We start from the raw sequence: 27892 nt of genomic DNA, 5'->3' as shown, positions 1-27892 counted from the left end.
CAATATACAAGTTTCAATAACCAAATGAATGTTTCTATGGTGAAGGTTCTCCTGCATTTCAATTTGTAGTTTTTGACATGAGCATTCCAAAGTCCATCTTAGTCCACCTCCTCAATGGTGGGGCCCTGTGAACTGGCCCCTGGGCCACTGCGTGCCTGGGCACCACAGCCTCCTGCTGGCATTCCTCCAGGCATCCCTCCCTGGTACAGTTTGGAGATGATGGGGTTGCACACCTTCTCAAGCTCCTTCTGCTGGTGCTCGTATTCCTCTTTGTCGGCCAGCTGGTTGTTCTCCAGCCAGGAAATGGCCTGGTTGCACTTCTCAACAACTGTTTTCTTGTCCTCCTCACTGATTTTGCCTTTCATGTTCTCATCCTCAACGCTGCTCTTCATGTTGAACGCATAGGACTCCAGGGTGTTCTTGGCAGCAACCTTCTCTCTCTGAACGTCATCTTCTGCTTTGTATTTCTCTGCATCCTGCACCATCTTCTCAATATCCTCCTTGCTCAACCTGCCTTTGTCATTTGTAATGGTTATCTTGTTCTCTTTGCCAGTGCTTTTGTCCACTGCTGACACATTGAGGATTCCATTAGCGTCAATGTCAAAGGTCACCTCAATCTGGGGGACTCCGCGTGGGGCCGGGGGGATCCCAGTCAGGTCAAACTTGCCCAGCAGGTTGTTGTCCTTGGTCATGGCTCTCTCTCCTTCATACACCTGGATCAGGACCCCGGGCTGGTTGTCTGAGTAGGTGGTGAAGGTCTGGGTCTGTTTGGTGGGGATGGTGGTGTTGCGCTTGATGAGGGCAGTCATGACTCCTCCAGCCGTCTCGATGCCCAGAGACAGCGGGGCCACATCCAGCAGCAGTAGGTCCTGGACGTTCTCAGACTTGTCGCCCATGAGAATTGCAGCCTGGACTGCAGCACCATAGGCCACTGCCTCGTCAGGGTTGATGCCCTTGTTCAGCTCCCTCCCATTGAAGAAATCCTGCAGCTGCTTCTGGATTTTAGGGATTCTGGTGGAACCTCCCACCAAGACGATGTCATGAATTTGTGATTTGTCCAGCTTGGCATCTCTCAGGGCCTTCTCCACAGGCTCAAGGGTTCCCCTGAAGAGGTCGGAGTTCATCTCCTCAAAGCGAGCTCTGGTGATGGAGGTGTAGAAATCAATGCCTTCATAGAGAGAGTCAATCTCAATGCTGGCCTGGGTGCTGGAGGACAGAGTTCTCTTGGCCCTCTCGCATGCTGTGCGCAGCCTCCTCAGTGCCCTCTTGTTCTGGCTGATGTCCTTCTTAAACTTCCTCTTGAACTCCTCCACAAAGTGATTCACCATGCGATTATCAAAGTCTTCCCCACCCAGGTGAGTGTCCCCAGCTGTGGCTTTCACCTCAAAGATGCCATCGTCAATGGTTAGGATAGAAACATCAAAGGTGCCACCACCCAGGTCAAAGATGAGGACATTAAGTTCACCACTCTTGCTTTTGTCCAGCCCATAAGCAATGGCTGCTGCTGTGGGCTCGTTGATGATCCTGAGCACATTCAGTCCAGCAATCACTCCAGCATCCTTGGTGGCCTGGCGTTGTGAGTCATTGAAGTAGGCAGGTACAGTGATGACGGCATTGTTTACTTTCTGTCCCAGGTAGGCCTCAGCAATCTCCTTCATCTTGACCAGGACCATGGAGGAGATCTCTTCTGGGTTAAATGTTTTGTTCTCTCCTTTGTACTCCACTTGAACTTTGGGCTTTCCTCCATCACTGATGACTTGGAAGGGCCAGTGCTTCATGTCAGACTGCACGACGGGATCATCAAATTTCCGTCCGATCAGACGCTTGGCATCAAAGACCGTGTTGTTGGGGTTCATGGCCACCTGATTTTTTGCAGCATCACCAATCAGTCTCTCTGTGTCTGTGAAGGCCACATAACTCGGGGTGGTTCTGTTGCCCTGGTCGTTGGCAATGATCTCCACTTTTCCATGCTGGAACACCCCCACACAGGAGTAGGTGGTACCCAGGTCGATACCAATGGAAACACCTTTTGCTGATGACATCTTGAATTCTGCACACATTTTGAACATTTGAATATAGAATAATTAAAAATGATAATATCTTATGATATTACTGATGCACCATCAACAATATATCAAAAGTTAAAACAAATGAGTACAAATCAATGTTGCTACTGCTTTCTGTACATAATTTTCAAGTAGCCTAGGCTAGGTCTATTAGCTTATGGATTTTTGAGTGGCTATTCCATAAAGCTCATGTCACAGCAAATGTGATCATATTAAAGGTTATAATAACAAATATTATGTTTGAGCTTTGTAGTTCAATAAAGCATGGGGAAAAAACATATCGTGAATTCATTTCTCTAATTAGGATATCTCAACTTCAGTCTACAGGCTTTCTAGCCCCACTCGAATGCCTAAATCATTTTGCAACATAAACTAACATTTACTCACAGTGACTGGCGTTATCTTGAAAGTTGCTTTTTTGTGGTAACCTACAAATAAATTATCCGTCTTCTTGCTTCCTCTCTGTATTCCAATCCCCGCTGCTTTCCTCTCATTTACTTCAGTCTCTCCCGAACACCTAGGCTACTTCCAATATATATCTCAGCTCACCACACTCCAGCAGTTTCTAGAACAGTCATCTAAGTCTGACCAATAAAATCGTTGCTCGGTCTTCATTGACCAATAAGATTGCAGTAGGTGTCGCAGACGGAAAAATACACAACAGCTGAGTCTTCCAGTGCTTCCAGTAGCTGTCAGAACTTTCGTGAACTTTCAGGAGGTGACGGTGTGGCAAATATTGTGTTGGAATTAAGCAAATTAGAAGGCTAATTTGTAAAGATTATTGACCATTTAACCGTCTCTTCATTATTAGTGAAGTTATTTGTGTTCTTCCTAAAGCCTTAACAGAAGTAGGCTTACGCTTTTCTATTCGATTTTTCTTCAGGTTGGCAATACATAGGCCTACCCCATACAAATGTGAAGAACCCACAAATTTGAATCTGAAAGCCATCTTTGAGCTTTAACAGTATCACCCAGACAGGTTTTCCTTTCATTCACAACCTGATCGTAACCTACGATGATGGCATGCATGCAGAATTTCTCGAATAGTTTCCCTTTCTTTTGTGGATGGGTATTAACAAAAAGTCTAGGCTAATGGATCCTGGTGCTATTGGTTTTACCATTCGCGTGAGCTGGGTCAACCTTGCCCGTGCACTGACAGGAGAAAGCCTGAAGGGGGCACACAGGATATGTTTTGTTGATGTGGTTGAGTTCTCAAACAGTTTCGAGGCCGATACGTAATGATGTAATTGATGCACAATAAACCATGTTCAACATGTAAAGAATTAGTCTATATTTTTAAGTGAAGACACATTAATAATAATAAAATGTAAAAAAATACAATTCTGCTGTTATCCTCCATAGCCTATTATGGGGTTTCCTTATTAGTCAGGTAGGCTAGGCTTACAGAAACCATTTGATCTAGTTAACATATCAACTCACTGCTTGGCAGTAAAAAAATATCTAATCTTTATTCATAGTGGTTGAGATCTCATCATGTATTCTCGATAGTCAATTTGCTTGTACTGATGTTCATCTTCCTCTTTCAGATTGGGATTGAGTAGGCCTCAAATCTATACTGAAATGGACTCTGATTTCAGACCACTTTGATTTTAATCTTTTGACCAATAAACCCAAAGGACCAACGCATAAAGACCGGCTACATAGTTGAACACCTCCTTTCCTTTCTGAAGATATTGGCTGAATATGTCATATAGACCGATTACATAAACTTTAGGAGACTGCAGGAGAGTAGTACATGTGTCGGTTGTGAACAAGCTGCTTCATGGAGCTGGCTCTTCTAAGTGAACGTCTTCTTTTTTTTGTTAAACATTAAATATTACAAGACAGAATAGAGTCATATTTTTGCAACACTGCTCCGCCATGGACACTAATGCATTTAATGTTGTATTGTGTTATGCATGGAATGCAACCAATCAATTTTACTATCAGGTGAAAAGAGTGGGTGGAGGGGCCCGATAGTCTACAGAAAGGAGATGGTTATGGTTGTGTAAGCTGGATGCTTAAAATTTCCGTTGGGATGAATAAAGTATCTATCTATCTATGGAGTGAGACAACCAGATGAGTATGGGTTGCATGTTGCAGGATTTTTTCCCATTTCCCAGACAATGCAAAATAGTGATTTTTTGGAAATTAGCTTTTGTATAGAACACACTGAAAGGCACATTCAGGGATTTTACGTGATTTCAAGCGCATAACATGTTTTGTCACATTCAGCAAACACCTCCTCACTACTGCTAGCTGGCCATTCCGTGCAATTGTTCAGCCCGACGGTATTTATAACTCAAAGGTTTAAATTTGATTGAATTATAAAAGCTCTATTTATAGGCTTGGCAAAAGCCAGAGATACTAATAGTTGTCAGACACCTTTTAAAGGGAGATCAATGGGGTGCACCCTCATGTGTCCCAAAGGCACAATACATGCATAACAATGTCTAATACATAACAATATCATTATATTAAATAACCTGTAACTGATGAAAATAAATTTGTGTAGAGTGTTTTAAATAACATTTCATTAGGCCTGCATTCTGCATTACAGATTGACCGCTCATAAGGGTGGTATAAGACCATCAAAATGAAATTGTTCATTCACCAAACTATAGCTTCTAACTAAGACTAACATTTTCTCACAGCTGTTCTAAATAATGTACACTATTACACTTTAAACACTATTTCATAGTCATCCAATAAATATCAGGTTAATCATGATGTGAACAAAACAAGAATCCATGACATTTCATTGTTTCAAACAAATTTAATTTACATATAAACTGCATAGAGTAAACTGTTATTCATTTTTTAAAGAAAATCCCAAAATGAGTAAAATATGAAGACAGAAAGTAAATTACAGTACATCCAATATATTAACAATCTTCTTTCAAGTAAAAAAGTCTCAAATATTAACAGTGTAAAAAACAATATACAAATTTCAACAAATACAATTTTGTGAGGGAGTTTCATATGCATTTCAACATGTGCATTCCAAAGTCTATCTTAGTCCACCTCCTCAATGGTGGGGCCCTGTGAACTGGCCCCTGGGCCACTGCGTGCCTGGGCACCACAGCCTCCTGCTGGCATTCCTCCAGGCATCCCTCCCTGGTACAGTTTGGAGATGATGGGGTTGCACACCTTCTCAAGCTCCTTCTGCTGGTGCTCGTATTCCTCTTTGTCGGCCAGCTGGTTGTTCTCCAGCCAGGAAATGGCCTGGTTGCACTTCTCAACAACTGTTTTCTTGTCCTCCTCACTGATTTTGCCTTTCATGTTCTCATCCTCAACGCTGCTCTTCATGTTGAACGCATAGGACTCCAGGGTGTTCTTGGCAGCAACCTTCTCTCTCTGAACGTCATCTTCTGCTTTGTATTTCTCTGCATCCTGCACCATCTTCTCAATATCCTCCTTGCTCAACCTGCCTTTGTCATTTGTAATGGTTATCTTGTTCTCTTTGCCAGTGCTTTTGTCCACTGCCGACACATTGAGGATTCCATTAGCGTCAATGTCAAAGGTCACCTCAATCTGGGGGACTCCACGTGGGGCCGGGGGGATCCCAGTCAGCTCAAACTTGCCCAGCAGGTTGTTGTCCTTGGTCATGGCTCTCTCTCCTTCATACACCTGGATCAGGACCCCGGGCTGGTTGTCTGAGTAGGTGGTGAAGGTCTGGGTCTGTTTGGTGGGGATGGTGGTGTTGCGCTTGATGAGGGCAGTCATGACTCCTCCAGCCGTCTCGATGCCCAGAGACAGCGGGGCCACATCCAGCAGCAGTAGGTCCTGGACATTCTCAGACTTGTCGCCCATGAGAATGGCAGCCTGGACTGCAGCACCATAGGCCACTGCCTCGTCAGGGTTGATGCCCTTGTTCAGCTCCCTCCCATTGAAGAAATCCTGCAGCTGCTTCTGGATTTTAGGGATTCTGGTGGAACCTCCCACCAAGACGATGTCATGAATTTGTGATTTGTCCAGCTTGGCATCTCTCAGGGCCTTCTCCACAGGCTCAAGGGTTCCCCTGAAGAGGTCGGAGTTCATCTCCTCAAAGCGAGCTCTGGTGATGGAGGTGTAGAAATCAATGCCTTCATACAGAGAGTCGATCTCAATGCTGGCCTGGGTGCTGGAGGACAGAGTTCTCTTGGCCCTCTCGCATGCTGTGCGCAGCCTCCTCAGTGCCCTCTTGTTCTGGCTGATGTCCTTCTTAAACTTCCTCTTGAACTCCTCCACAAAGTGATTCACCATGCGATTATCAAAGTCTTCCCCACCCAGGTGAGTGTCCCCAGCTGTGGCTTTCACCTCAAAGATGCCATCGTCAATGGTCAGGATAGAAACATCAAAGGTGCCACCACCCAGGTCAAAGATGAGGACATTACGTTCACCACTCTTGCTTTTGTCCAGCCCATAAGCAATGGCTGCTGCTGTGGGCTCGTTGATGATCCTGAGCACATTCAGTCCAGCAATCACTCCAGCATCCTTGGTGGCCTGGCGTTGTGAGTCATTGAAGTAGGCAGGTACAGTGATGACGGCATTGTTTACTTTCTGTCCCAGGTAGGCCTCAGCAATCTCCTTCATCTTGACCAGGACCATGGAGGAGATCTCTTCTGGGTTAAATGTTTTGTTCTCTCCTTTGTACTCCACTTGAACTTTGGGCTTTCCTCCATCACTGATGACTTGGAAGGGCCAGTGCTTCATGTCAGACTGCACGACGGGCTCATCAAACTTTCGTCCGATCAAACGCTTGGCATCAAAGACGGTGTTGTTGGGGTTCATGGCCACCTGATTTTTTGCAGCATCACCAATCAGTCTCTCTGTGTCTGTGAAGGCCACATAACTCGGGGTGGTTCTGTTGCCCTGGTCGTTGGCAATGATCTCCACTTTTCCATGCTGGAACACCCCCACACAGGAATAGGTGGTACCCAGGTCGATACCAATGGAAACACCTTTTGCTGATGACATCTTGAATTCTGCACACACACACAATATACATTTTTGTATTAGTTTAGGACATAATCAAGATAGATCTTTAAAAATATGCATTGGTATGGCATATTAATGCATCAGTTTATTAATCTACATAAAATGTAAGACATTTTATGTAGGCTAACCTTCTGATAGAAACACTACTGACATGAGTATTAAATGTTCTCGTCTACATGGCATAACTTTTTGATTAAAAACCTATATGCGCCATTGTTGCGGACATGTCGAAAAGAAGAAAACAACTCCATTTTTTGTTTAGATGGGCCTAGGCTAAATGTTTCTGTTTAATATAGACTAGTCTAGATAGGTCTACATGTTTCCATTTAATTAGCTAGCCTACTTAAATACCATCATGTTGAATGGAAAAAACCTTTGCAATATTTTTCATTTGATAAAAACTGTTATAGGCCTAATTTACATTTAATGTCAATTAATTAACACACAGCATCCACATTAAACATTAAATGATGTATGATCTCTGGAGGACACAGACGTGTTACCAAGGAGACCAGCACTGCTTGAAATATGTGATAAATCAAACCATAGAAACTAGGCCTAGGCTACAGTCAATGGCCCATTCCACACATCTCCTCATCGTTACATTAACTATCCTTAACTGTTTTGTTTAATTGTTCCTTCCTGTGGCATTTTCAGTGCAGCAGCATGTAGGCCTATTAAGACTGGGCGTCTTTTTTGACAAGAAAAGATGGCCAGGGCGTTTTTTTTTTATTTGAGAAACTGCTGGCAGCAAAACGCATTGGTGCCATAACCTACGTTAACACTTTAGTTTAACTAACGTTACATGCATGAATATAGCTCACTATGCTCAAAGTGGATGGTAGCCTAAAACAAATGTTTCTCCGCGCAAAGATAACGTTATGTATGTCTCCATTCTGATGGTTTTTGGATATGGTCAGTCAACTGGCCCTTTTTTCTGAGAAGTTTAACTTTAACGTTAGCAGTTATGTTAAGACGTTGCAGAAACGCGGTGGCGGTGGCGATTTCAGCGCCGTGGACTTTATTGAAACACTGTCTTACTACTCCATGGGATTGTAATGCTATGCCTAATGTAAAAATTGAAGCTAAAAAAGCCGCCTAACGTTATAGCCTATCTCTCGACTCAAGGGCTCTGGTCTGGTCTGAACATAGCCTGTTTTCAACGTTACATTAGCCTACTGACCGGTAAAGTTACGGTAACATTTAGCAATATTTCATGAGCTATCGTTACGTTAACAATAATTTACCGTTATTATAACTTTAAGGTATAACGCTGTCCTTTGTCATAAATAACATTACAATGTACAACATAGCCTAGGCTACTTGAAAAGAAATCGAGTTCAAAGTGAAGAGCAACTCGATCCACTTTGACTTACCTTTGATCGTCAGAAGAAGACTTTAACGTCGAAATCCCTTGGTCCTCCGCCGAATTCGGAATAAGATGTCTAGATCTAGAACTATTCAAGTGAACTGTCAAACCCAGTGGAAGCCCACCGTCTTTATAGTTCCGCGCGCTACATTCTAGCAGATTCTGGAAAGCTCTGTAAGTGCAGCTGTTTCGGACCAATCATGTTGCAGTTTGCTCATTCAGCTGTCGAGACGTTTCCAGAAGCGTGTAGAATATTCCTGATGCACCTCGGTTTGTCGAGAATGCTCTCAACCAGCCTACTCATTAAATTATTTGTCATCGACATTACTGTTATTAATGGATTATTTTTAAATGGAAGTTAATGTCATTCTTTGTTTGTGTTCTTGTTGTTGCAAACATTTCATTTTCTTTCGCTTTATCCCAAGACACTAGCCTACTGAATTGATTCTGATCGGAGCAGAGCGTCGTTTAATAAACAAGATGCTACGTTTAGCCTAGAATTATTGTCTGTTTAATTTCAACACTTCAACATATATTTGGTAGCCTAGGCATGATAATTTATGTAACTTATGTAACTTCTGCGGAGCGGCAGAATCTTCTATTCGAAGTCTCAGCTTTTAGTGTGTGGGTGTGTCCGTAGCTCTTATTGGTCAATGCACATAGCCACGATTTTATTGGCTAAAGTTAGCTGAGTGTTCCAGAAACTGCTGGAGTGCGTGTGCTGAGATATATAGGCTACTAGAACGTCTGAAAGGTGTTAATCGCAGTATCCAGACAGAGGTGAACGAGAGGGAAGAGGCGGTGCAGTTCTGAAAAAGCAGAAGAAGAAGAGGCAGGACAAAACTTTACTACTAGAACATTTACCTTCGAGACAACTTTCAATATAACCTCAGACACTGTGAGTAAATATTATGTTGTTATGTCTCAAAAATGATTACATTTAGGCTACTGCTGGCATTGGAGGTGGGGATAACAGCCTTGTAGACTAATGCATAGACATTGATAAATGGTGTTTAGATTATGACATTTAGCAAGACTACATATCATTTGCTTTTGGAGGTTTTATGGAATAATTCATCCAATGATACTATAAAGCTGGGGAAAGCAGTATATAGAACAGGTAGCCCAGGCCTATAGTATAGGTAAGGCAACATAAAACGTTTGTGATCAGTGTATTGTATCTTTACCTGAAAGAATGCCAGTATATTGGAAAACTCGTTTATAGTGCATTAGTGTCATTAGCCTACATATCTACCTTGTAAATCATTTATATTTTGTATATATTTTGTGCAGAATTCATTGTATATTAAAAATCATTTATATTTTGTATATTTTTTGTGAAGAATTCAAGATGTCATCAGCAAAAGGTGTTTCCATTGGAATCGACCTGGGTACCACCTATTCCTGTGTGGGGGTGTTCCAGCATGGAAAAGTGGAGATCATTGCCAACGACCAGGGCAACAGAACCACCCCGAGTTATGTGGCCTTCACAGACACAGAGAGACTGATTGGTGATGCTGCAAAAAATCAGGTGGCCATGAACCCCAACAACACCGTCTTTGATGCCAAGCGTTTGATCGGACGAAAGTTTGATGAGCCCGTCGTGCAGTCTGACATGAAGCACTGGCCCTTCCAAGTCATCAGTGATGGAGGAAAGCCCAAAGTTCAAGTGGAGTACAAAGGAGAGAACAAAACATTTAACCCAGAAGAGATCTCCTCCATGGTCCTGGTCAAGATGAAGGAGATTGCTGAGGCCTACCTGGGACAGAAAGTAAACAATGCCGTCATCACTGTACCTGCCTACTTCAATGACTCACAACGCCAGGCCACCAAGGATGCTGGAGTGATTGCTGGACTGAACGTGCTTAGGATCATCAACGAGCCCACAGCAGCAGCCATTGCTTATGGGCTGGACAAAAGCAAGAGTGGTGAACGTAATGTCCTCATCTTTGACCTGGGTGGTGGCACCTTTGATGTTTCTATCCTAACCATTGACGATGGCATCTTTGAGGTGAAAGCCACAGCTGGGGACACTCACCTGGGTGGGGAAGACTTTGATAATCGCATGGTGAATCACTTTGTGGAGGAGTTCAAGAGGAAGTTTAAGAAGGACATCAGCCAGAACAAGAGGGCACTGAGGAGGCTGCGCACAGCATGCGAGAGGGCCAAGAGAACTCTGTCCTCCAGCACCCAGGCCAGCATTGAGATCGACTCTCTCTATGAAGGCATTGATTTCTACACCTCCATCACCAGAGCTCGCTTTGAGGAGATGAACTCCGACCTCTTCAGGGGAACCCTTGAGCCTGTGGAGAAGGCCCTGAGAGATGCCAAGCTGGACAAATCACAAATTCATGACATCGTCTTGGTGGGAGGTTCCACCAGAATCCCTAAAATCCAGAAGCAGCTGCAGGATTTCTTCAATGGGAGGGAGCTGAACAAGGGCATCAACCCTGACGAGGCAGTGGCCTATGGTGCTGCAGTCCAGGCTGCAATTCTCATGGGCGACAAGTCTGACAACGTCCAGGACCTACTGCTGCTGGATGTGGCCCCGCTGTCTCTGGGCATCGAGACGGCTGGAGGAGTCATGACTGCCCTCATCAAGCGCAACACCACCATCCCCACCAAACAGACCCAGACTTTCACCACCTACTCAGACAACCAGCCCGGGGTCCTGATCCAGGTGTATGAAGGAGAGAGAGCCATGACCAAGGACAACAACCTGCTGGGCAAGTTTGACCTGACTGGGATCCCCCCGGCCCCGCGTGGAGTCCCCCAGATTGAGGTGACCTTTGACATTGACGCTAATGGAATCCTCAATGTGTCGGCAGTGGACAAAAGCACTGGCAAAGAGAACAAGATAACCATTACAAATGACAAAGGCAGGTTGAGCAAGGAGGATATTGAGAAGATGGTGCAGGATGCAGAGAAATACAAAGCAGAAGATGACGTTCAGAGAGAGAAGGTTGCTGCCAAGAACACCCTGGAGTCCTATGCGTTCAACATGAAGAGCAGCGTTGAGGATGAGAACATGAAAGGCAAAATCAGTGAGGAGGACAAGAAAACAGTTGTTGAGAAGTGCAACCAGGCCATTTCCTGGCTGGAGAACAACCAGCTGGCCGACAAAGAGGAGTACGAGCACCAGCAGAAGGAGCTTGAGAAGGTGTGCAACCCCATCATCTCCAAACTGTACCAGGGAGGGATGCCTGGAGGAATGCCAGCAGGAGGCTGTGGTGCCCAGGCACGCAGTGGCCCAGGGGCCAGTTCACAGGGCCCCACCATTGAGGAGGTGGACTAAGATGGACTTTGGAATGCACATGTTGAAATGCACATGAAACTTCCTCACAAAATGTTTTGTTTATTTGTTGAAATTTGTATATTTTTTTACAGTGTTAATACTTGTGACTTATTTACTTGTGATTGTCAATATATTGGATGTACTGTAATTTACTTCCTGTCTTCATGTCTTACTCATTTTGGGATGTTCTTTAAAAAATGGCCAACAATTAGATATAGATAGATAGATAGATAGATAGATAGATACATAGATACTTTATTGATCCCCAGGGGAAATGCAAAAACCTCTATGCAGTTTACATGTAAATTAAATTTGTCTAAAACAATGAAATTTCATGGATTCCTGTTTTGTTCACACCATGATTAACCTGATATTTATTGGATGATGAAATAGTGTTTAAAATGTAATAGTGTACATTATTTAACACAGCTGTGAGAAAATGTTAGTCTCAATTCATAAGTTACAATTATTTTTAAAATATTTGAAATAAAAGCCTTTTTCATGTGGCCAGTTCCACAGATTAGAAGGGATAGTTTGGTGAATGAACAATTTCATCTTGATGGTCTTATACCACCCTTATTAGCGGTCAATCTGTAATGCAGAATACAGGCCTAATAAAATGTTATTCTACACAAACACTCTACACAAAGGTATTTTCATCATTTGGAACAAGATGTCATATATTTGGTGTATTGTGATTTACTGTCTTCCTATGTTACTAATTTTGAGATGTTTTTATTGTTCTTTAAAAAAATGGTCAACTGTTTTCCCTTGGTTGCGGTTTCCAAAGTAAATTTTTATACAAAATTAAATTTCATGGTCTCCTGTTTTGTTCACACCATGAATCGTTAACTTTGTATTACATGAAAATAGTGTTTAAAGTTAAATTATTTAACATGTATAAGAAAATTATAATCTTACGTTCATAAATCTGCTGGATTGCAGGTTATTTCACATGAACGTATGTAGCCTGTTAGACAATGGAAGGCACTGTGTGCTTATTATTGGTCAACCTTGACGGTCTGTGGGCTTTACAAAAAGTCCATTCAACAAATGAAGGTATATTTTTAAAAGTGTCTAGCAACTCATAACGCCTCTAGCTTTGACCAAGCCTGGACACTGGTTGACGATAATCTGAAACAGCAACACTGTAGGCTCTGTTGTAATGGCAATTCTGGCACTTTTCATTGATCCAAATCTTTTGGCTCAACTCCGATCCCAAACAGCTCTTCATTTGGTATCACTTCTAGCTTTTATACTTCAGTCTTTGAATTACAAATACTGTCGCCCTATGATCGGGTTGGGCCTGTCTGCGAGCTTGCTTACATAACAAAACTAGACAACTTCCAATCAAGGCAGAGGGTCACCATATCTTGGTCCTCCTACATAATATCAACATATGTCAACTTCTTCAACACTCTGAGATATGAACAAGGGTCTGCAGTCACCAGAGATATACTGTTAGGCTATATGTCCATTTATATAATTTAAAGTATTCACTGTATTTTATCCGAAACCTTAGAATTACAAAATCACAAAAATCACTATTTTTAATTGTCTGGGAGATGCAAAAAACATCATGCAATATGCAACTCCTCATCTTGTTTTTAGATGTTCTTTCCTGATCTCCTTTCTGTAGACTGTCAGGCCCCTCCATGATGGTATTTGATTAGTTGCATTGCATGCATAACAACACCGCATTCATTTTATAGTGTCTATAGCAGAACAGTGTGGCAAAAATATACTTCTATTTCATCTTGTATTAGTAAACAGAAAAAATGGCTCTCAGACAGAAGTCAGCTGTTGGTGTTCACTTAGAAGAACCAACTCCATGTACCAGCTTGTTCACAACTGAGACATGTACTACTCTGCAGTCTCCTGAAGTTCATGAGATCATCTATGACATGTAATCCGCCAATATTTTCAGAAAGGGAAGGAGTGTTCAACTATGTAACTGGTCTCTATGTGTTGGTCCTTTGTTGTTTTTTGGTCAAAAGATTATTTTATTCAAAATAAAATAAAATCAGAGTCAATCTTAGAATAAATTCTACCATCTAGATCTGAAAGAAGAAGATGAAGTTAATGTAGCCTACTATCTCAACCACTATGAGTAAAGGTTAGATATTTTTTCACTGCGAACAAGCAGTCTTGTAGGCTAAGTGAGGCCAAATGATTTCTGTATAAAATCTTACCTGACTAATAAGGAAAACCGCATAATACATTCTATTGAGGATACCAGCAGAATTCTATGTTTTTATCAATACTTGGATGGACTTGGATGTGCAGAAGCATAGGCTATTTGCATGTTGGATATGGTTTATTGTGCATCAGTTACATGATCGTAATGTATGTTCTTAGACAGGTGTTTTCAGAAATTGTGTTTGAGTTGGCCGACCACAACAAAAATGCCACTTGTGCCCCCTACAGGCATTCTCCTGTCAGTGCACGGGAAAGAACCTGGGCACATTGATTCAGTTCATCAGGATCAGTTTTACCTACCTTATAGGCCTATAGGCTACGGTACGATTACACCATGGTTCGTATAGACTGTCTGTCGATAACCATCCACAACATAAAGGGGGAATGTTCCAGAAATTCTGTCATGCATATATTATCGTAGGTTACGATCGGGTCTGATCGGGAATAATAATAAAAAAAACATCTGTCTGCCTAGCCTAATGAAAAACCTAGATTAGAACTGACGAGTGGCTTTCCATCTTCAATTGTGTAGTATGGGGTAGGTAGCCTATATTTCTTAAGAACCTGAAGAAAAAAAACCTAATAGGGCCTACAATATGGGAATATTATGCGAAGACACGCATAGCCTAATTTACACTAATATGAACCTCGGCGATGTGACTGTTAATAAATGGCCACTAGGTTACCATTTAAAAGTCTTAAGAGCTTAGCCTGAATTTGTTTAATTTCGATACAATCTATTTGGAACCGGCTGTCACTTCAGATGGATTTTGCAAAGTTCACGAAAGTTCTAACAGCTGCTGGAAAGTCTCAGCTGTTGTAGTGTATTTTTTTTTCGATCTGCACAACGTACTGCAATCGTATTGGTCAGTGCAGACCAGGAGGCGATTTTATTGGTTAGAGTTGGATGATTGTTCCAGAACCTGCTGGAGTGCGGTGTACCTAGATATAAATAGGAACTTCAGACAGCTGTCCAGAAGTGAAAGAAAGGAAAGCAGCAAGGGACAGGCTATAATCTTGAAGAAGAAAGAAGACAAACAGAATTGGTCCTCAAACGAATTTACCATCGAAGCAACTTTCAAAATAATCTCAACTACTGTGAGTAAATGTTAGGTTATGTCACAAAATGATAGGCCTATATACACATTAGCATGAGGCAAAGAACCAAAAGCCACAATATTTGTTCTTTACTAGGCCTATGTTATTTAGGCTATAAAAATGTAACATGACCACATTTGCAATTACATGTTTTATGGAATAACCACTAGGCTATTCAAAAATCCATAAGCTGGCTACCCACAAAAAGGCCAACTTGAAAATAATGTACAGAAATCGATAGGAAAAGCATTATATTTGTACTAATTTATTTAACTTGAATATTTATAGGGAGGGAGGGGCATGATGCATGAATATTTATAGGGAGGGATGGGCCTAGTTGAAGGTGCATCAGTAATATCATGACATAAGATATTATCATTTTTAATTATTCTATTCTAATTTTCTATATGTGTGCAGAATTCAAGATGTCATCAGCAAAAGGTGTTTCCATTGGTATTGACCTGGGTACCACCTACTCCTGTGTGGGGGTGTTCCAGCATGGAAAAGTGGAGATCATTGCCAACGACCAGGGCAACAGAACCACCCCGAGTTATGTGGCCTTCACAGACACAGAGAGACTGATTGGTGATGCTGCAAAAAATCAGGTGGCCATGAACCCCAACAACACCGTTTTTGATGCCAAGCGTTTGATCCGACGAAAGTTTGATGAGCCCGTCGTGCAGTCTGACATGAAGCACTGGCCCTTCCAAGTCATCAGTGATGGAGGAAAGCCCAAAGTTCAAGTGGAGTACAAAGGAGAGAACAAAACATTTAACCCAGAAGAGATCTCCTCCATGGTCCTGGTCAAGATGAAGGAGATTGCTGAGGCCTACCTGGGACAGAAAGTAAACAATGCCGTCATCACTGTACCTGCCTACTTCAATGACTCACAACGCCAGGCCACCAAGGATGCTGGAGTGATTGCTGGACTGAATGTGCTTAGGATCATCAACGAGCCCACAGCAGCAGCCATTGCTTATGGGCTGGACAAAAGCAAGAGTGGTGAACGTAATGTCCTCATCTTTGACCTGGGTGGTGGCACCTTTGATGTTTCTATCCTAACCATTGAAGATGGCATCTTTGAGGTGAAAGCCACAGCTGGGGACACTCACCTGGGAGGGGAAGACTTTGATAATCGCATGGTGAATCACTTTGTGGAGGAGTTCAAGAGGAAGTTTAAGAAGGACATCAGCCAGAACAAGAGGGCACTGAGGAGGCTGCGCACAGCATGCGAGAGGGCCAAGAGAACTCTGTCCTCCAGCACCCAAGCCAGCATTGAGATTGACTCTCTCTATGAAGGCATTGATTTCTACACCTCCATCACCAGAGCTCGCTTTGAGGAGATGAACTCCGACCTCTTCAGGGGAACCCTTGAGCCCGTGGAGAAGGCCCTGAGAGATGCCAAGCTGGACAAATCACAAATTCATGACATCGTCTTGGTGGGAGGTTCCACCAGAATCCCTAAAATCCAGAAGCAGCTGCAGGATTTCTTCAATGGGAGGGAGCTGAACAAGGGCATCAACCCTGACGAGGCAGTGGCCTATGGTGCTGCAGTCCAGGCTGCAATTCTCATGGGCGACAAGTCTGAGAACGTCCAGGACCTACTGCTGCTGGATGTGGCCCCGCTGTCTCTGGGCATCGAGACGGCTGGAGGAGTCATGACTGCCCTCATCAAGCGCAACACCACCATCCCCACCAAACAGACCCAGACCTTCACCACCTACTCAGACAACCAGCCCGGGGTCCTGATCCAGGTGTATGAAGGAGAGAGAGCCATGACCAAGGACAACAACCTGCTGGGCAAGTTTGACCTGACTGGGATCCCCCCGGCCCCGCGTGGAGTCCCCCAGATTGAGGTGACCTTTGACATTGACGCTAATGGAATCCTCAATGTGTCAGCAGTGGACAAAAGCACTGGCAAAGAGAACAAGATAACCATTACAAATGACAAAGGCAGGTTAAGCAAGGAGGATATTGAGAAGATGGTGCAGGATGCAGAGAAATACAAAGCAGAAGATGACGTTCAGAGAGAGAAGGTTGCTGCCAAGAACACCCTGGAGTCCTATGCGTTCAACATGAAGAGCAGCGTTGAGGATGAGAACATGAAAGGCAAAATCAGTGAGGAGGACAAGAAAACAGTTGTTGAGAAGTGCAACCAGGCCATTTCCTGGCTGGAGAACAACCAGCTGGCCGACAAAGAGGAGTACGAGCACCAGCAGAAGGAGCTTGAGAAGGTGTGCAACCCCATCATCTCCAAACTGTACCAGGGAGGGATGCCTGGAGGAATGCCAGCAGGAGGCTGTGGTGCCCAGGCACGTAATGGCCCAGGGGCCAGCTCACAAGGCCCCACCATTGAGGAGGTTGACTAAGATAGACTTTGGAATGCACATGATGAAATGCACATGAATCTCATTACAGAGACATGCACTGGACTTTTGAAATGTCTCATTTGCATTGAGTGCAGTGTTCTTATTTGTTCAATTCTATGAGTTGAAAAGTGTTGAAAAATGTATTTTATTTATGGAATAACCACTAGGCTAATCAAAAATCCATAAGCTGGCTACCCACAAAAAGGCCAACTTGAAAATAATGTACAGAAATCGATAGGAAAAGCATTATATTTGTACTAATTTATTTAACTTGAATATGTATAGGGTGGGTCGGGCATGATGCATGAATATTTATAGGGAGGGATGGGCCTAGTTGAAGGTGCATCAGTAATATCATGACATAAGATATTATCATTTTTCTTTTTTTCAAAATGGTAAATACCTCTGTCTGCACTTTACATGTAAATAAAAATGTTTTTACATCTAAGATTGTTGCCCTGGGATATGACCTATGTTCCCTCTAAGCTGTGCGCGTGCGCGCACAGACCACTCAAAATTACTGCACACAAAATTAGTCAGGCCACACAGAAAATGTAATAATGTTAATCTGATCACTAGGGCTGCAATTAGTCATTCATTAGTTAGAATGAAAATGAAAGACAAATGAAAAAGTAGGCTACTGTCAGCATATCCGATGCTGCTCCCCAACTGAACTGATGTTTACCAACTCGTGTGATGTTTTGAGCTACCATTAGGATGGTGTATTATTCCATTGTCCTTTGTTACTCTGTGTTGTTCAGCATTGTGTTCAAATAGGGCTCCCTTGAAAAAGAGATTAAGATCTTAGTGGGTCTCTGCTAGAAAAATAAAGGATAAATGAAATACAAATATCCCATAAGAACTTGAAATACAAATATCCCATAAGAAATCAGGTCAGAGTCTCTGTTAGAGCAAGATTGCTGCTCATTTATCTGAAAGAGATGTATGTAAATCACTTAGGAAGGTGAATACTCATAAAGCTCCAGGACCTGACAACATCCCAGGTCCTGTTCTCAAGGCTTGTACATCTGAACTGGCTGAGGTCTCTATGGACATATTTAATCTCTCCTTGCTTCAGTCTGTTATGCCCGCGTGTTTGAAGAGGTCTACCATCAGTCATTAAGAAATCAACAGTGAGCTGTCTTAACAATTACCACCCTGTTGCTCTCACTTCAGTTATGAAGTGCTTTGAGCGGTTAGTTAAAGATCATATTACATCCTCCCTGTCTTCTACATTAGACCCACATAGGCCAAAATGTTCCACAGACGATGCAATACCATTTGCTTTGAACACTGCTCTCTATCACCTGAATAAGAAAAGCACCTATGTACGGATGCTCTTCATCGACTACAGTTCCGCTTTTAACACCATACTGTAGTTCCATCCAGGCTGATCATGAAACTGAGAGACCTGAACATCTGTTCATCCCTGTGCACTTGGATCCTTGACTTCCTGACTGACAGGACACAGGGGGTACAGCTGGGTAACATCATCTCCTCCACTCTAACACACAGCACTGGTGTCCTGCAGGGATGTGTGCTAAGCCCCCTGTTGTACTCGTTGTACAATCACCTATCGCTCTATCTCTATGGCAACTCACCTCAAACGGCATCATTACATTTGCTGATGACACCACCATAATCGGCTGTATCACGAGTGAAAATGAGTGCTTACAGAGGAGAGGTGGCAACCCTGACATCTTGGTGCCAGGACAACAACCTGCTGTTCAGTGTCAGCAAAACCAAGGAGATGATAGTGGACTACAGGAGACTGCAGAAGAGGAGCACACACCCATCTACATTGGAGGCACAGCAGTGGAGAGAGTCAGCTGCTTCAGATTCCCTAGAACTAACATCAGCGAGGATCTGAGCTGGTCACACCATAAAGGTATGGTCACAAAGTCAGCAAGACAGCAGCTCTTCTTTCTTCAGCGGTTGCAGAAGTTTGGTATGGACAGTGAAATACTGACCAGTTTCTACCATCCTGACAGGCAACATCACAGCATGGTATGGTATCAGCCCATGACCACAAAGCTCTGCAAAGGGTGATCAGGTCAGCGTAGCGCATTACAAGGACTGAGTTACCAACTATTCAGGACCTTTACAGCCAGCGCTGCAGGAGAAAGATCAAGCGGATCCTCGCTGACTCCAGTCATCCCAGCCACAGTCTCTTCACCCTCCTACCATCTGGTAGAAGATACAAGAGTATGTGGACCTGTACCAGCAGATACAGAGACCGTTTCTATCCACAAGCCACCAGGATGCTGAACTGTCATTCGCTTCCTTATAACTAAATAGGGATGTAACGATTACCGGTGTAGCGGTAAACCATGATAAAAATGTTAACGACAACAATTACCGTTTTCATTTGAAATATCTCAATTATCACGGTTAATTACCACGGTGTGGAAACTGTGTCTTTAATCCTTCCCAGCTTCATTTGAGCCTGCTTTTGACATAGGCCTGGTACAATAAAACAAAACTGGTACCCTACTGATTCTGTTGTCTAATTGATGAATTGGGCCGTGATTTGGATTAGGCTACACCTGCTCTTAAAAGGCAGAACATTTTCACAGCAAAATGTGCGCTGTATCATCTCATCTTTATGTGCGCGTCCACACTAAATCCATTCCACTTACGTTATCATGAGAATATCGTAGCTTAAAGTTTTATTTTGAACACTTACTGGGTCTCACTCATTGGATCCAAATAATAGAAATAGCAAACTCCAAGTCATGGTAGGGTAAGTTAGGCACATAGTCAATTAAACATGACCAAGGAAAAAGTGAATGGGACAACAGACAATGCCACGGTAACATTATGCTATGGATTAAGAATGCTCAGTTCAGCCAGGTTTGTTTGTGCAGTCACCTTAAAATGCACCAAAATGGACCCTTTCAAGAGTGTTCCATTATCAGCATCATAGTTGGCCCCACAAGACTTCCTTTTTAACATTCCATACAGTATGTTATCTTAATGCAGAGGAAGTAGATTGGGGCCCAAATAGAACGTTCAAGCATTGTTCTTGTTTACCTTGTCGAAAGGGTCTATAGAGAAATCACATCTATTCCATAACAATCCCCCCCCCCCCCCCCCCCCCACCAGCACCCTCTCTATGAGCAGCGTCCCTGGTTAAAGGCACTTATGATGAGGTTTTGCCTATATTTTTGTACTATAATAAACAGTCACACTTTTTGAAACTATTTCAGCTTGTGTAGGCCTATCAGTGCTTTCTGAATACATTGAACACACTTTTAAAAATACTGTGATAATACCAACGCAAGACCCCAAGAAAGTATTTAATATTGTGGAAAAAGGGTCAAAATATGTCCTCTTCAGCTTTATTTTGTTGACAGTTCTTATCCGCATTGTGGAAATATATTTTTGCAGTTATGCAGCGGTCATATCATGTGTCACTATGTGATATGTCTAGATTTTTACAATATGTACTGTATGTGTGTCTGTGTCTGTGTATACACATGTGCCAGTGCGTGTGTGTGTATAATGTAGGTCTACAGTTTCATTTCAGAACTTTAGAATGCCATGGAACATCCATTGAGAATTTGAGAAAAAAAAGGGTGTCTTTATGACATCATCACCTAGTGATTATGACATCTTCACCATGGCCACCTTTTGTCAGAAAACTGCCAAGATTCTACCATTCCAATTCTACTCTACTTCTGTGTGACTACTCTAGTACTGTTTAAGACGCGTATAGCAATTTTTATTTTCCATTTTGTTTTTTTTTTGGTATTTCTAGTTTAACACTGATATTATGGAACCCATGGAATGGGAGTTCAGCATGGCTTGGCCTCTGTGGGGCCTAGCTCCTGTGCAGGCAGGCGTGGCGATGGATGCAGAAGAGCCCATGGACTGGGAGGACAGCGGGACCCAGCCCTGTGGTCAAGCCGCTATACAGGCAGGCTGGGGAGTTGACAAGATGGCCAAAGCTCTGGAAAGTCTGGTCATCAGATGGTGACTCCCTCCAGAGCTACCAAGCCATTACCAAATGTCCTCTGGAGCCTGAGGTAACATGATGTGAAGCCACCAAGCCAAGGCTTGGTTCCAGAGGAGCTCTTCAAGGAAGACCATCAGCTGAACATCATGGCCTGTGAGGACAACAGAGCCCAGCCCTGGCCTGCATTGACCCTGGGGAATGACCCTTCTTCACCTCAGCTTTGGTCTGTCCATTTTGCTGGCTGGCTCCTTTGCTCACTGCTGCCATCCTTCACCTGAGTGGCACCACTACCTCGACAAATTCATCCACTTTCACATTATCAGTGGTTCAGCATGAGTCCACCCTTCAATAGACTTACTCACTTAGGTTTAATAATAAATTCCATTATACAAGGAATATTTTATTTAATAAAATACATTATTTTAAAATAGGCTAACGCATTTTTTTAATTTTCTTGTTCAAACTGCTTAACGAATTTGTGAGTCAGCCTATATATACAGCCCTCTGTGTTAGTTAGGGACCGTTCGGTATTTATCGAATGGACCACCGGAGGAAAATAGGGGAGGGTCATGTCTTTTTATTCTTTGTTGAGGGGAGGGTCAGCCAACTTTTTTTAGTCTAGGAGGGAGGGTCACCCAACTTTTGTATTCATGAAAACAGCCAAATTTGGGCTGTTGCCCACTGGGCCTCGCGTCTGATGGCCCTCGCACCTGGCCAAAGGTGACATTAAGCGTGTATTCTTTATTACCGCCTATTGCAGCCTAAAGCTTAACCAGAAGGATCTTTGGCTTAACGTTTCAAAACAACGATGATCATCAAATTTCTCTCCCATATTGCTCCTCATAACAACCCGGCAGGTCCGACTCCCAGGACATAACACCATAGCCTAATAGGCTCGAGATATAATTCCAAAGGGGACACATACTGCATTTAAAACTTAACAAGATTGAACAAACCTTCCCGATCTTTGAAATTGCGATAAGTGACTGTCATCGGGTGAACGAAGCTTTTCGAAGTTGAATGGGCTATTAAAAACTATTTGCATATAGGATACCTGCAAGCTGGCCTATGATTGCTGAGTTTGCGGCAAGAAAATGATTTTTTTTCTGAGTCAGGATATGGCGAGTCAATGTCATTTATTTGTCCAATGTTACAAACACATCTTATCAATAGTTTGAATGTCGTGTGTTTCTGCTCATTGACAAATAGCGTTCAGCACAGTTCTCGCCTTTGTTACACTTGGTTTCGTGATTAAGCCTACCTTATGATAAACGGCTTATGACCAAATATGTGACTCAACTAATTTTATAGGCTATAGGCCTACAGTTTCCCCTAAAGACAAGCTGGTGTAGCCTATTAGCCTACTATTAAAATGCACCGACAGTAGCCTAGGCTACGTGTAAAGTAGGCTATCGATTTCATACACGTAATTAAAAAGGGCCTCGCACCCCCTTGCGACGGCCCTGCAGCTCCTCCTAAGACAGCGGGGGGAAAAGTTAAAATAGCCTAGGCCTACGTGATAAACCCGGAAAAAGTTGACAGGTATGTTTCGGTCGCGGTGATTATTTGTGAAATTGTGCAAACGATAGCCTTTTCATTTCAAGGAAGGAGTGGGTAGCATGCAAGCTCCCAAATTGACCCAGTACAGAAGGCATCAATAATTTGTTGGGGAGGGTCATGCGTTTTTTCTCACTCACTTTGGAGAGTCATAGAAAAATGTCTTGCTGGCGAGGGAGGGTCACGTCTTTTTTGACTAAGGCTCCTAAACCTCCTCCGGTAGCCCCTTAAATAAATAACGAACAGTATCTAAGGCAGTCTCTGTGTTCTGGTACCAATAATGTAATGTTATTGTGATTGGTTACTCCAGAACGGGCGTTGATGTCATTGGTGTGTTGTTTGTTCCTGAAACAAATCGAAAAGCCTTATGGCAAAATCCAACATTTTAGAGCGGGAATTCATAATCATTGGAGTCGCCAACAGTGCACTGACGTTTGTGTTACTGTAACTTAAATATTCTGGAGCCTGACAACATCAACCGCTGTGAGTAAATAACAGCCTAGCCTATAGCCTACCGCATTTTTGCATAGCCTATTTATGTATTGGATCGGACTTAGGTGACAGGAGGCAAACTTTAAGTTCTCAAAAGCAGTGAGGCTTCATGAACACATTAAAACGGGTAGATTTCAGATGCACTTATTCCATAATGCTGTGCTGTAGGTAATTTTGCTGTAAAGTATGATAAATAAGATATGGCAAGGCATCGGTAAAATGGTTGGCTATAGCAAGGAAACAAATACATGTTGCTGTCTAGCCTAGGCTGTGGAACGTCAGTACTTCAGATTCATTTTCTTGATTGTGTTCCTCTTGACTATGTAAAAGTGAAATTAACCTATTTGGGGTCGACTAAATATATGTTCCGATATTGTTTTAACTTCCATACATAGCCTTGCCTACCCGAATTCACATTCACTGACGTTGCCGGGTGTGCCCGGCATACAGTTGGCACTGGCACAGTCGTAGCGCGCCAACAGCCTCTCCTTTGAAACGAAAGCGCGAGCAGTCGGCAGTAGCCTAGGAAGTTAGGTTGCCAACCGTTCAGTAAAAAATGGAATCGTCCTGAAATTGTAAGGAAAAAGATGTGTTCCATATACCATGCTCAATACCTAATTCATGGTGGGAACAAAGCATGGTTCATCTCAAAGTAACAACAGAATCATGTCAGATCAATGTGAAGCACAGTACTGAACAAGTAATGAGTTTCTTAAAGAGGACTAGGAGACCAGTAGAATGTGGAGCCAGGTTTTATCTTATGTTATGCTTTGAGATTAGCCATGCTGTTCCCACCATGAATGTGTTAGGTATTGAGCATGCACATGTTTCCATAACACAGGTGACTAACTACATTGCATGCTTCTTGTGTCTGCGGATGATCAAATATAAAGTTACCCTTAAACATTAAAGTTTCTATATTAAATGCTTTTGGTTGCCGCCTTTCCATGATGCCTGTATAAGACAATTGCGTTGAACTTTTCTACATACTTCATATAAATTCAGTCAATGTCAGTGATATGACTTGATCAAGTTGCGTAAGCATCACAGCATGAATCAGTTATGTAAACTTAGACATTTCATTCATGTGCAACCTATGTGCATGATAGAATCAAGTAAAAATGTTTTTCAGTGTATAGATGCATCTCAGTAGTAAAACCTGGTAAAAAGTCTTTTTTTCAGTGTAGAAGTGAAACCTTGCCATTTATCCCTCTCAGTTTGTCTGTCATAACTATTCCAAAAGAGAAGGCACTTTTCCTTTGAGTCACTGTGGGTCACGTAAGCTACGCTGATAGTAGAATCTAGGTGAGATGACATGTCTTGCTCAGACGTTTTGAAGCGAAACGGCATCATTTCCTGCATTTCTGTGCATTTTTGTTTGCACACCTTAATAAGTACTGCTATGCCTGAATGAATAGCCTACACCTCTTACTAACGCTGTATAACTGCTGGTCGTTGCATTAATAGCCTACAACAGAACAGACATAGGCCTATTATAAAGAGTAAATTCGTTGCACACGGGTGATGCCATTTATCTAAATCTAGAATATTTACATAAAACGCCCCGATGGATCAGGTTAATTTCATTTGAACAGATTTCCCGAGCATTTATGGGCTCAATCCACATGACAAAAAATGAATCCACGGACCAACAAAGTAAAGTTTGACTGTTTAATTAAATCAACTTAAAATTACTCAACTCAAAACCTTACATTGTTTCACATGGAGTTGCTTTCTTCTTTTCGACATGTCAGCAACAATGGCGCGTATAGGTTTTTGAGTTTTTAATCAAAAAGTTATGCCATGTAGACGAGAACATTTAATACTCATGTCAGTAGTGTTTCTATCAGAAGGTTAGCCTACATAAAAAGTCTTAAATTTTATGTAGATTAATAAACTGATGCATTAATATGCCATACCAATGCATATTTTTAAAGATCTATCTTGATTATGTCCTAAACTAATACAAAAATGTATATTGTGTGTGTGTGCAGAATTCAAGATGTCATCAGCAAAAGGTGTTTCCATTGGTATCGACCTGGGTACCACCTATTCCTGTGTGGGGGTGTTCCAGCATGGAAAAGTGGAGATAATTGCCAACGACCAGGGCAACAGAACCACCCCGAGTTATGTGGCCTTCACAGACACAGAACGACTGATTGGTGATGCTGCAAAAAATCAGGTGGCCATGAACCCCAACAACACAGTCTTTAATGCCAAGTGTCTGATCGGACGAAAGTTTGATGAGCCCGTTGTGCAGTCTGACATGAAGCACTGGCCCTTCCAAGTTATCAGTGATGGAGGAAAGCCCAAAGTTCAAGTGGAGTACAAAAAAAAGAACAGAACATTTTACCCAGAAGAGATCTCCTCCATGGTCCTGGTCAAGATGAAGGAGATTGCTGAAGCCTACCTTGGACAAAAAGTAACCAATGCCGTCATCACTGTACCTGCCTACTTCAGCTACTTACAGCGTCAGGCAACCAAGGAAGCTGGAATGATTGCCGGACTGAATGTGCTTAGGATCATCAACGAGCCCACAGCAGCAGCCATTGCTTATGGGCTGGAAAAAGACATAGGACGTGAACGTAATGTCAAAAGCAAAAGTGGTGGACGTAATGTCCTCATCTTTGACCTGGGTGGTGTGTACTTAAATGTTTCTATCCTAACCATTGAAGATGGCTTCTTTGAGGTGAAAGCCACAGCTGGGGACACTCACCTGGGTGGGGAAGACTTTGATAATCGCATGGTGAATCACTTTATGGAGGAGTTCAAGAGGAAGTTTAAGAAGGACATCAGCCAGAACAAGAGGGCACTGAGGAGGCTGTGCAGAGCATGTGAGATGGCCAAAAAGACACTTTCCTCCAGCTCCCAAGCCGGCATTGAGATTGACTCTCTCTATGAAGGCATTGATTTCTACACCTCCATCACCAGAGCTCGCTTTGAGGAGATGAACTCCGACCTCTTCAGGGGAACCCTTGAGCCTGTGGAGAAGGCCCTGAGAGATGCCAAGCTGGACAAGTCACAAATTCATGACATTGTCTTGGTGGGAGGTTCCACCAGAATCCCTAAAATCCAGAAGCAGCTGCAGGATTTCTTCAATGGAAGGGAGCTGAACAAGGGCATCAACCCTGACGAGGCAGTGGCCTATGGTGCTGCAGTCCAGGCTGCAATTCTCATGGGCGACAAGTCTGAGAACGTCCAGGACCTATTGCTGCTGGATGTGGCCCCGCTGTCTCTGGGCATCGAGACGGCTGGAGGAGTCATGACTGCCCTCATCAAGCGCAACACCACCATCCCCAACATATATACCAAAACCATCACCCCATGCTCTGACAGCATCCAGGTATATGAGGGAGAAGGAGCCATGACCAAGGACAACAACCTGCTGCGCAAGATTGAGCTGACTGGGATCTCTCTGGCCCCTCGCAGAGTTCCTCAGATTGAGGTGACCTTTGAAATGTATGCTAATGGGATCCTCAATGTGTCGGCAGTCGCCAAAAGCACTGGCAAGAAGAAGAAGAAGATATCTGCCGCAGCTGAAATAATATGGTTCAGCAAGGAGGAGATTGAGAAGATGATACAGGATGCAAAGAAATACAAAACAGAAGATGACATGCTGAGGAAGACGATTGCTGCCAAGATCTCCCTGGAGTCCTATGTATTCCACATGAAGGGCGTCATTAAGGCAGTTGATGAGCGGTGCAGCCAGACCTTTACCTGGATGGAGAACCACGAACTGGCTGATAAACAGGAGTACGAGAACAAGCAGAAGGAGTTGGAGAAGGACTGCAAATTCATCATCTCCAAACTGCACCAGGGAGGGATGTAGGGAGGGATGCCAGCAGGAGACTGTGGTGCCCAGGCACACAGTGGTCCAGGGGCCAGTTAACAGGGCCCCACCATTGAGGAGGTGGACTAGAACATTAGTTTTCAAAGTGAGACAAGCAACCTGTAGCCATCATGTATTCAGGTAGCCAGGGGTCATCATGTATTCAGGTAGCCATGAAATCAGCCAGCTAAAGTGACATCTGATTACAACCACTGATCTATAAAGTTCTTTATAGATCAGTGATTACAACGCCCAGAATACAACAGCAAAACAAGTAAAATGATTGTCAAAAGAGTCAAGAAAACACCTACCAGAAAACATGAATTTTGAACCTGAAAAAACTTCAGAGAACATTCAGTTAATTTTGTCACATTTATGTCTTTTATATTCATGTCCTCCTCCTTGACTGTGCCACTTCTGGTTGGTGGGTATGTGTAGTTCGAGTGGGGCACAGAAATTCTGATTGGTGAGTTTCCCAGTCGGTCGGGGTGCTGTGCTTCTTGTGCACCAGCCGTGCTCACCAGTCAGGGGTGGCACAAATTAAAGAGACATTTGGAATATTGAACTGAATCAGATCATTCACATTCAAGAATCATATCGCAAATTGTAAGGTATGAGCTACACCAGGCGCATAACTGAAGCGTTCCGTTTGCGACGCGTAAAATCCATTTTAAATTAAT

The 27892-nt window shown here is 43.0% G+C and overlaps 4 protein-coding genes across 7 annotated transcripts; 3 read left to right on the top strand and 1 right to left on the bottom strand.

Annotated features, from left to right (window-relative positions):
• On the bottom strand, positions 1 to 24163 carry LOC121718436 (heat shock 70 kDa protein). Of its 4 annotated transcripts, none has more exons than XM_042103446.1 (3): positions 8423 to 8581; positions 5160 to 7033; positions 3 to 200 (listed from the first exon to the last, which is right to left on the bottom strand). In XM_042103446.1, the coding sequence occupies exons 2-3, from the start codon at positions 7023 to 7025 to the stop codon at positions 99 to 101; spliced, it is 1968 nt and encodes a 655-aa protein (XP_041959380.1). In that variant the 5' UTR covers positions 7026 to 7033; positions 8423 to 8581; the 3' UTR covers positions 3 to 98. The 4 variants fall into 4 exon arrangements, with proteins under 4 accessions (XP_041959378.1, XP_041959380.1, XP_041959379.1 ...); XM_042103445.1 differs by lacking the exons at positions 3 to 200; positions 8423 to 8581 and adding exons at positions 16625 to 16634; positions 24159 to 24163 and having other exon boundaries at positions 4865 to 7000; XM_042103444.1 differs by lacking the exons at positions 5160 to 7033; positions 8423 to 8581 and adding an exon at positions 2454 to 2593 and having other exon boundaries at positions 1 to 2050.
• Positions 9168 to 12040, top strand: LOC121718439 (heat shock 70 kDa protein-like). The gene is made up of 2 exons (XM_042103448.1): positions 9168 to 9313; positions 9759 to 12040. The coding sequence occupies exon 2, from the start codon at positions 9767 to 9769 to the stop codon at positions 11708 to 11710; it is 1944 nt and encodes a 647-aa protein (XP_041959382.1). The 5' UTR covers positions 9168 to 9313; positions 9759 to 9766; the 3' UTR covers positions 11711 to 12040.
• On the top strand, positions 14870 to 17638 carry LOC121718437 (heat shock 70 kDa protein-like). The gene is made up of 2 exons (XM_042103447.1): positions 14870 to 15007; positions 15425 to 17638. The coding sequence occupies exon 2, from the start codon at positions 15433 to 15435 to the stop codon at positions 17374 to 17376; it is 1944 nt and encodes a 647-aa protein (XP_041959381.1). The 5' UTR covers positions 14870 to 15007; positions 15425 to 15432; the 3' UTR covers positions 17377 to 17638.
• On the top strand, positions 14949 to 27875 carry LOC121718442 (heat shock 70 kDa protein-like). The gene is made up of 2 exons (XM_042103452.1): positions 14949 to 15007; positions 25378 to 27875. The coding sequence occupies exon 2, from the start codon at positions 25386 to 25388 to the stop codon at positions 27210 to 27212; it is 1827 nt and encodes a 608-aa protein (XP_041959386.1). The 5' UTR covers positions 14949 to 15007; positions 25378 to 25385; the 3' UTR covers positions 27213 to 27875.
• Positions 27876 to 27892: the final 17 nt, after the last annotated feature.

Source organism: Alosa sapidissima, chromosome 9 (assembly GCF_018492685.1).
Source record: "Alosa sapidissima isolate fAloSap1 chromosome 9, fAloSap1.pri, whole genome shotgun sequence".
Taxonomy (NCBI): Eukaryota; Metazoa; Chordata; class Actinopteri; order Clupeiformes; family Clupeidae; genus Alosa; species Alosa sapidissima.
The sequence above is the reverse complement of the archived record's forward strand: the minus strand, read 5'-3'. Positions and strand labels throughout refer to the sequence as shown.